At 46.6% G+C, this 10,154-nt stretch overlaps 1 protein-coding gene across 1 annotated transcript in view; it reads right to left on the bottom strand.

Annotated features, from left to right (window-relative positions):
- Dip2a (disco-interacting protein 2 homolog A) overlaps positions 1–10,154 on the bottom strand; it is a gene marked incomplete at its 5' end in the record, with an annotated part of 104,535 nt that overhangs the window by 35,846 nt on the left and 58,535 nt on the right. Inside the window, 10 exon segments of the mRNA XM_005375936.2 lie at positions 375–514; positions 1,413–1,527; positions 2,704–2,823; positions 3,454–3,547; positions 3,698–3,762; positions 5,258–5,360; positions 5,753–5,862; positions 6,233–6,356; positions 7,492–7,602; positions 9,319–9,410. Of these exon segments, the coding sequence (XP_005375993.1) occupies positions 375–514; positions 1,413–1,527; positions 2,704–2,823; positions 3,454–3,547; positions 3,698–3,762; positions 5,258–5,360; positions 5,753–5,862; positions 6,233–6,356; positions 7,492–7,602; positions 9,319–9,410 (1,074 nt within the window).

Below are 10,154 nucleotides of genomic sequence, written 5' to 3'. Positions count from 1 at the left end.
TTCTTTCACATTTAATGCATGGAGTATCCTTTCTACTGCTTATTTATTATACATAATTTTTGTGTCTATTCCTATCTCTGTTCTAATTTCATATTATTTTTTTTTGGTTTTTCTCTGGTACCGGGAACTGAACTCACGACCTTGCGCTTGCCAGGCAGGCGCTTTTGCCGCTGAGCTAAATCCCCAGCCCCCTCACCTTTCAATTTAATACAATGGGAAAGTAGTTGAAAAATATTTTACAAACTAGACGTTTTTAAAAGAAATCTTACTTGTATGCACATTTCTAGAAGACTACTACAAAGCCTGCAGCATCTGTGGCCCTGTTTATTGTAACAACTGGTTGCAGGATACATATACATGTAGTTGTTTCTTACCTCCAGGCATCACCTGGCCAACATCCTGAACAGTCAGGACTGACAACTTCTCTTCAGTGTCAACTCTGATCACACCGTAGCTCAGGCCACTCATTGACAGGACAGCTTTTCTTGGAGGAGGTCCTCCCAGGTCAGGTGGTCTGGAACATGAGCACCAGCAGGCTACCTGAGTGGGGGCTGGGTGACCCTTTAAGGAGAGAGCACTGACGGTCCACCTTGGCCACAGCACAATTCCACACCACAAAACTGCCAATGTCAGGAAGCTATATGTTTCTAACGCCTTCAAAACAAAGTCTCCAAACCATTTCTGCAGTGTGACCTTGAAGGTGACTGTGACTGCAGGGCAAGGGGTGCCATTCTGCCCAGGCAGGTCATTAAAGGTACTCAGTTTCCACTGGTCATCCTGGGGTACCCACCAGGTGAGCAGAATGACCAGCAGAGGTCACCAGGCTGTGATGCACTCAAGGGACAAAAAGAAGCCCGGAGACTACACTTGCAGAGCTTGGTCAGCCCCATAGTTCCAGACTCCATCTCCCTGTACCACAGAGGCCCAGCAGAGCCCTTCCCAGACCTCTGTCCCACAAATGCACAGGGAACACTGGAGGAAATTCAATGGCACCATTCTAAGCTTTGAAGGCGGGGGTGAGCCATTAGCCACAACATTAGGAAAACAAAGGGCAGCATTTCCGGGGGCAGGGGCATTGGAGAGATCTCATGGCAAAGGGCACCTCCCTCAGAGTGAGGGGCAGTTCCTCAGTTCCAGTGTTTACTACAGCTAACGATGACACCACATCATCTTGATGTGGAAAAAAGCACTTAGGAAAATAATAAGCCAGCATGTTGCAAGAACCCAGTACTCAGTCCAAGGACCCAACTCCCTGGGCAAGTCCAGGCTGGGGAGGGCATGGGGCCTGGGCCACACCACTGCTGTAGAGATGAGCTGGCACACTGATGGCAACAGCTACTGCCTTGAGATTCCTACTGTTAGAAATGAGTTAGCAACTGAGTGCTCCCAAGACTCAGCAGGTGACAAGTTACCTGCGGATGGCAACCGTCAGGCCCTCAGGAGAACAGGCACAAGGGCAGATGGCCTCTGGCCTCAGGCCTCTGCACTGGAACACATTGAGGAAGGCATCACAGGAAGATATAGACCCTGTGCAAAGCAACAGCAAAGGAGCATGAGAGGAAACCAGGCCAGCATCTGGCAGGCAGTAACAGATCTCCAGGACACCCACAGCTCTAGTGGCTGCAAACATTTCCCTTGTTCCGCCTGCAGTAAGTCTGTCACAAGGCAAGCTACACTCCAGAGAGGCAGAGCCTAAGAGACTGGAAATCCCTTAACAGGTCTTTTGTCAGCCCTGTGTGTTAATGAGGCCTTGCCCTTCCCTGTCTTCTCCAAATGAGGTGGTAGGAACAGTTCTCTTCATGTCAGGGGTTGCAGAGTCTCCTGGGCAACTGAGGACATCTGTGGCTCAAACCTTCCATGTCCAAAAAAGGCCCAGCCTGGGTACCTGAGGGCTGTAGCGGCCTCAGAACTGTGCAGTCTGCACGGCTGGCTCCAGGGCCACCTCTGCATCTACCCAGGAACTGCCCCCCCTCTCCCTCCATATCCCTTCCTCTGGGGAGGCTCCTGTCACCGTAGGGTGACAGAGTGGCAGGCCTCAGGAGTGGATGTTAAAGAAGTGTAAACTCCCAGAGCTTAAGGTGCCACAGACCTAGGACCACTGGGACCTAAGAGACTCATCAAAAATCTCTTTTAATCCAGGGCAGAACAGAAAGGAGGGAGCAGTTCACAGTGGCTGTCAGACTTTGTGCTCTTAGGGGGAAAGGTGTCTCCCAAGAAGATGAACACAGACTGTTCAGAGCACGAGGGACAGATGGGTACCCTGAAGGACAGCAGGTGAGCAGCCTGTCAAAGGTGACACGGGAGAGCTGCGTGTGTCACAGGGAGCATGGACACTACACGCCACAGCAGGGCTGCCACTGACAGAGAGGGCATGGGCGGGAGAGGCACACTCAGATTCGGTGGTGCAGACTGTGGTGGGTCTGACCAGGAACGTGGCCTCGGGCATTGGGTGGGGAGGCTGAAATGCAAGCAGAGCTGTAGGATGCAGGCTCTGCTTATCTCGGGAGTGGATGTGGATGAGAGATTCAGGCTACTGTGTACTCCATTTTCTAAGAGATGGAGTACATGGCAGAAGTGAGTATTTTATGTGACAGTGACAGTGAAAATGCCTTAGTTTTGTTTCTCCACAGAGTCTACTTCAACAGGTTGGCCATGGATCTGGCAATCAAGGTCTGTGGGAGGGGATGTGGAGGACCTACTCACATGGGTTGGCGCCATCGGCCACAATCAGCATGCGCAGGGAGCTGAGACTGACGTCCCTCTGGCCTCGCTGAGCCAGGAGTGACCAGTGCATGTCACGAGACTTCACCAGTGCGGCTCGGGCTGCAGAGAAGGCACCGTCTGTGTTACCGCGAGGGCAGGCACCCTGACACTCCAGACTCGTGCAGAAGCGCAGCACAGAGGGCATAGGTCCTGCTATCCCAGGTCACATGCCTTCTCTGCAGCGCTTTCTCACATGCCATCAGAGCTACTTCAGCCCTCAGTCCTCTGCCCTTAGATATAACTGGGCATATCTGGACGTGATCCACACAGTCGTTTTCAACTTCTTTTTTCTCATTAGCTCCCTACTGTGCTGTACAAATCTGCCCATTTTACCTCATGCCACGCCCTCCTCGGGCACTGGCCTTGGCTTCAGTAAGTCGCACTGCCTGCACCACTACAGCACCTGGCTGCCAGGCTGTGAGGTGAGAGAAGCCTGAGATTTGAGCACATGGACTTGGCCCTCAGCGATGACTGCACTGTCAGTGAGTCCCAACCATTTCCCCACAAACCAGCACAAGCAGACCCTGCTGCACTTGGGTGCTATCCTGGAGACCTGGTAGGGCACCGCTGTCACCACAGGCAGGCACATCAGCATGGGTGGCCAGGGCCACACTGTAGTTCTACATACTGGTTTTGTTCCTCCAAGATTTCTTACAGAAGGGTGAGTCAAGCGAGGGCAGTGTGCATCACCTTTGTAGGAACACACTTTCTGAATCCAGGAGAGTGGATTGACCTTCATCAGTGCATACGGGATGCTGACCACGTGCATCCTATTCATGACACTCTGAGAGAGAAAGAGAGATGAACCCACCGGGGTGAGCAGGATTAAGCTACACCAGAAAAGTAATACCAAACCAACACACCCTCACATCTATATTCCATAGGCTTGGCTCACGACTAGGTACAAAGCCAGTCATTAGCAAACAACACTCACTGTTAACACTCCATGCCACAGACCAGCATCCCTTTTGAAGTCCAACACATTTGTTAATGTCTCAGCTGAAAGCAGACAAAGAAGGTTAAACCAATGAGCAGCACTTCACAAACCTTGCACAATTTTCTAGAGAAATTCTAATATGAGTATGTCACAAACACGTAACAGCTTAAGAAAAGAACAGCATTTCCAAACACCATACACCAATAACTGCACAATCTTCATTATCTACTGAAATTATTAGAAGCATACAATTTTGGATTGAAATACAGGACAATCCTTACCATGAATCTGAAGCCATAGGGAATGTCATGTACTAAAGAAACTTTATGATGTGGCACCACACACTTTACCTTGGACACTCAGTGTCACACCCAGAGGCCCCTCCACCACAGCTCTCACACCCAGAGGCTGTGGTCCTCTATCTTTCTTCTGCAGAGCAGTGGATGTGTCTCCTTCAGATAGCTGCACAGTCCTCTGCTCAGCCCCAGCCAAGTCCTCTGGCTGCCACCTCGCACAGGGCAGAGGACACTGTCCAGGGCTGTGGACAGACCTGGTTCCTCTCCAAGGCCATCAGTGCCCCAGAGGCCCCTAACACAGAGCCCAGGTGAACAGAGGGGTCTGATTCATGTGCCAGGAAGTGCTGCTGCATCCTGAATATCAATGGTACCATGCTCTCTCCTTGTCAGCGATAGAATCCAAGTTAAAGGGAACACTCATGGCATCAGCAGTGGAACTGAAGGGAAGGAACCCATAGAACTTGATTTGATGGGTCCAACTTAACATTATTAAAACCCTTGGAAATATCTGAAGTCCTTTTTCAATCTCCACAGAAGTCTAGTAGGTCCACAAGCTACCACTTGCTTTTAAATATCCCTACTGTAGACATTTAAATATACACCCAATTTTACTTTCTAGCTTTGTTCAATTCTAGTATTGTAATGTAAGAAAACTACCATGAGTATAGTTTTACAGCTTGTAGAAGTTCTCATACTGTACTCCATAAGCACATATAATTATCTATAACTATAAAATATTAATTTAAAATATTTCTCTAAGGTAAATATCTGATGTTTCACAGGAAATTGGGAGATGCCTGTACTTCACCAAGACACAACTGATGACCAGACAGAAAACACTGAAGTGTTTACATGCAGGAGAGCTTAAGCCAAGACCACCTTCACAGATAACATGGAAGGAAACATGTCCCAAGCAGTTTTCCACTCTTCAATGCAACACGCACTACCCTTCAGTACCCTCCAGGATGAGCCAACCCACTGTGCACACACATCACTGGTTTGTAGGTTCATGCTCCCTGAAATCAATATGCACATGATCTGACTTAAAAGAGCACCCGTGGGGCTGCCCAGGCTCAACTGAGACACTTTACCCTCCTGAGCAGTGAGCCTGGCACGCCATAGGACAGCAGCATCCCTGGGCAGCATAGCCAGACCAAAGGGCAAAGGCAACACCCAGGCTGGGTGCCACATGGGAGTGACGGCATCCAGGGTATGATCAAGTACATCAGAGACCTATGCAAGGCAGGAGGAGCTGCCTTACCTTCTGAATATCCGCATGCCTGGGTCAGTGCCCGGCAATGCGCCAGTAGAGACGCATGGGACACCGTGACACCCACTGTGCTGCCTTCTTTGCTGGTTTTATACTGAAAAAGATTTCAAAGGAAAACAATGTTATATAGTATTTCCAGAAACCACAGTGGGCAGAAAGGAGGCTGGAAGAATTTTTAGAGCAGTAGCTGTGGTTGTTTCTCCTCCATGGGCACCTGAAGCACTTCACACCCAGTCCTGAGGCATCCAGGGCAGGTGCCCAAGGGACCAGTGCACATGCTCCATCGTTACTGTCTGCACTCCAGGGGCCCAGTTAGAGGGGAAGGAAGCCAGAGAAAAACCTAAAAGGATCTGAGTATAGAAGTTCTATAGGACACTATATATTTCTAGGGCAAAGTAAAAATGAAAACAAAAACCAGCTATCTTCCTATGAAAAAGCTCAAGTCCATAGGAATATATCTGTGTGCTGACTGAGGGGCATCTTTACCTCAATGTAGGCGGTCCCAGCCTGTGTGTCTTGGGCCAGAGGGTGCCAGTCCTTGGGGGGCTTGGCCAGATGCTTCCCGTCAATCACAAGCCAGGCAAGGGGAGGCCAGCCTGTGACAGCAGACAGGGAACACGCATCACTGGCAGTCAGAAGGCTCTGCTCTCCAAAAAAAAAAAAGAAGAAGAAGAAAAGAAGGCTCTGCTCTTGTAGCCACCAGTCTTGGGTAACTCAGGAACTCAAATTTTAGTCTCATTTCATTTTGGCTTATACAGGTACCTCTGGACAACAGTCACCACAATGGACAGCACAAGTGGAGACATCGAATTAGATACAAACCAAGATCCAGGACCTTGAACAAGGTATCACTTTTGATGAAGACCTGTCAACTCCGTACTGTTTAATTTCTGGACTGCTATGCCTCTAGGGTGTAGGTTAACAAAGGCCAAAGCCCTGACTCTGCAGTGCCCCTGGGGGCCATACCTTTGAAAGTCGCCACCTCTCCTGTCTGCGCTTTGGGGAGGCCCTTCTGACAAGCATCTGTAGTGAGGGCCAGGGCGACGCCACAGCTGCCCAGCAGAAACCCGACCTGCTGGCTGCCTGCATCCTGCAGAATAGCAACCACAGAGAAAGAGGAGGCTAGAAGGAGCACAGCCTGGCCACCCGCGCCACCAGTGCTCCACACCATGACCAAGCACAGGGTGCCTCCCTTTACTAGCCTACTGCCGGTATCTTACTACATTTTCATGGAAACAGTTCATAAACTATGACAATTATTTTTAAGTTTAAAAGACATTTTTGTTTTTGCAATAAATGAAATATGATGTTCTACATAATGGGCTAATTTTTTGAAGTTTATTTTACAAATTACATTCAAAAGCATTTTAATAAACTCTTAAAACAACGCCATTGAAATTTGTAGTCATGCTTGAAATTTCCAAATTAATCGGTAAGCCCTGATACAACAGTAATCATTTCCACACAGAAACACCTCTCCTTTCTTTCAGGTTTTCCTCTGTGCATGTCCTTCACCCAAACTCTATTGCTTTCTTCATGTGAGTTTTACAAATCCCTAGTTTCTTATGAAACACTGTATTCAAACTCCTGAGGTTTATTTACCAATTTTATTTGTGGGACTCTTAGACACTGGTTGTTCAAAGTATTCACTTTTAACACCCCAAACACAGGGACAGGGTGATAGAAAACTCGACTTCTAAAGGGATGCATTTCTACAATCAATTATTGATATCTGTATCTAAAATGATATGGCTACCTAGAACAGGAGCATATCCTCCACATTAATAATTCATCAGCAATAAAACTGCCTTCTATCATAAGTGAACAGAAATGAAGAATTTCCATTCAGCTTATTCAAAACTAAAATCATCAACAATCATATGGTTTTCAGTAAACGTTTAACAAAATCTTGTTGAATCATACATTCTGATCACTGAAGGGGAAAAATGCCCGTCATTTCTGTTGGGAAATTCAAATGGGTGACAGGACAGTACACCTAAGCAGAGTGTACCTGGAATCTCTGCCAGCAAGGAGACTGCAGACAAACCGCATCTAAGTGCTCTCGGAGTTCTGCCTGGCATGCCTGCCACTAATAAACTCACAGCAGCCGCTGGCTGCCTGGCCGCACCTCAGATTGAAGGGGAAGGGAGTACCACAGCCTGGAGTATCCAGTTCAGAACAGAACTGCAGGAGACTGAGCTTCAGGTCTGGCCCAAGTTTGCTACCTTTCTTGTTAACGGCACTTCTATGGGGACAGGAACCAGCTCCGCCAGGAGACACCCATAAAACGCAACCATGAACATCACGGGATCATTATTTGGAAACACGAGTGCCACCTACAATGGTACAAAAAAAAAGTCATGAAGTCTACTGGGGAATGATTGAGTCTTTTCAACTTATGCTCATCCACATTATGTTAGAAATAACTGGCCAGCTGAGTGCTGCCAACCACTTCACCTCCATGTAAGACCCCTGTCCTCTTGGTCCTGCCTGGCTGCTCTGTGACTGCTAACAGGGGTCATTCTAGGACCTCTATGTGGCTCCCTCATTTGGACACCACTCATTCATTTGGCTGAAGCACTGGGAACCTGCCAGGAAAGAATGCCTGAAAGCCAAGTTATTTTGAGTCTTGCATGTCTGAAAATGATCGCACCATCCTTACACTTCCTGAATGTCTGGGAATAGAACTGCAGGCTAAAAGTCATACTTCTTCTGGATTTCAACCATTATTTTACTCAGTTTGAACTTTATCACTTAGAAGTCCCAAAGCCACAGTGATTGGTATTTCTCTGCATATGCTGAACCCTCAATCCCTGCCCCAAAGCGATGTGATTCTTCTCTGTACCTTTGGAGCTGCTCAGCACTGCAGTTATGTTCTGTGCCGTGAGTCTGCTGTCTTCACTCAACATGTTAATGCCCTCCAGCTCCAGGACCTTGTTCTACATTGCTACGGTCATGTAATGTGTTCTGCTTTCTGTTCTCCTTTTTCTTTCTGGACTCCTAGAATCAGTCCGGCACTGGGCTTTCTTGATCAAGTCTGATTTGGTCCCATTCTTCCTCCCAATTTCCACCACTTGGTCTTTCCTACTCATACCCTTTTCTTGATTTATGGAATAGCACCTTCATCTCAGATCTCTAGGGACACTAATGTTTAGAAAATTTGTTCTCTGCATCTACTTTTTCTCCTTCATTCCTTTCTCTCTCATTCTCCCTCTTCATTTTTTTTCTTCCCTTGAATATGCCTGGCCACAGCGCATATTAAACAGTGAGATCCTGAAAGAGTTTCTCAGAACTTTCTATCAGCTTATTAACCTGCTCCTTCTCTGCTGGGCTATCTTGCCATTAGGGGTCTCACTGGTTTGTATGTTGATTTTCACCACATTCTCCTGCTTTCCAGCAAACTTGGAATGTCAAGGCTGTTTAGCTTACTTACAGCAGTGCAACCCGACAGCACCTTCTACAGTGACAGAAAAGCTTTTCTTCCAAACTGTCAAAAACAGCAGCTACTAGCCCAACGTGGCCACTAAGCCCTTCCTGTGTGGCTGGTGTGACTGAGGGACTACGTTTTGAGGTTTATTTAATTTTTGTTAATTTAAGTAGCCCTATGTGACCACTGCCAACCACATAGGGCAGTGCAGGATAATAAACCAGCTTCTACTTCCTTTGCTTCTGTTTTGGCAGAAAGACAAGAGGAGATTGCCTAGCCACCGAGATAGGAAAGGAGACAAATATAAAACATTTGGAATTTCAAAGGAAGGACAATATTGACTCATGAAATCTAGTATATGGAAACTTAAAATTTATTAATATCAATATATGCAGTTAAATGGAAAATAATTTAGAAAATCAGAGGATAGATAATAAGGGAGAATAAGAATATAGTTTTGTTCTATATCACAAACTTTTTCCATGTTTAATATTTTTTCATTGCTGACTTCAAGTCCCTTGCACTATTGCTATAACCCTAACCATCTGATAGAACAGGTTTCAGTAAAATAGGTCTTTTAGTCTGTGTTCTGCTCACTCTGAAAAAGCCACACTCTGGTACTCACTCTGTCTCCGGGCATAAGAAGTGGTTCATTCTTATTGGTCAGTTTGTTAAGAAGAGTATAAGCCAGTTTTAAACTCCGACTCCAAAGTTTGCCTAAAATGAAATGAAAATACTAAGCAATGTAAAATTTAAAAACTATTAGTTAATGTTTTAATGTTGCAATCATCATACTCCATAACACACTCTTAACCTATTACTAAAAATTCAGAGTTTTCAACTGATAACTATTCTGCACAATGCCATAGTGAAGATTATAGTTTTCTCTTAAAAACAAGGTATTTATTTTTCTTAATACAAAATTAAGACAGGATTTTATTACGGAAATTCACAGTATAAGAGAGTCAGCAGATAAAGTGATATTCGGTGTAAATATATGGATATACACATATGTACTATACGTCTATGTGTAATTTTCAAGAAATGGGCTCACACTTCACCCTGCCTTTTTCAATTGACACTGCACTGTGCACCCACTCTCATGACATTAAATATGCCTCCACCACAGAACTGACAGGAGTAGCAAGTCAATCTTCACGCAGTTCATGAGGTGGCCCTATCCTCCCCTTGTGGTTTACTCAGGAGAGCTGCTGGCTGATGAGTGTGTGCGTGGCCTCACACAAGGCCCAGTGGCCAAGGATCACACTGTCCTGCTGCTGAGCAGGCTCCATGTCTAGCACTCAGTCCTGCTGAGTTCTCAACAACAGAGAAAGCTTGGATGAGGAAGACAGGAGGCAAGACAGAGGAGAGGTGAGAGGACTGGAGGCATCTGGGGAGATGGACAGAGGCAGAGGTGATAACGAGGTAAAAGGATAGAGCCCTGAAATCTGCTCCCAACAC

This window comes from Chinchilla lanigera, unplaced genomic scaffold, assembly GCF_000276665.1.
Source record: "Chinchilla lanigera isolate Chin_1 unplaced genomic scaffold, ChiLan1.0 scaffold00006, whole genome shotgun sequence".
NCBI lineage: Eukaryota > Metazoa > Chordata > Mammalia > Rodentia > Chinchillidae > Chinchilla > Chinchilla lanigera.
Note: the sequence above shows the minus strand (reverse complement) of the source record. Positions and strands in the feature narration are given on the sequence as shown.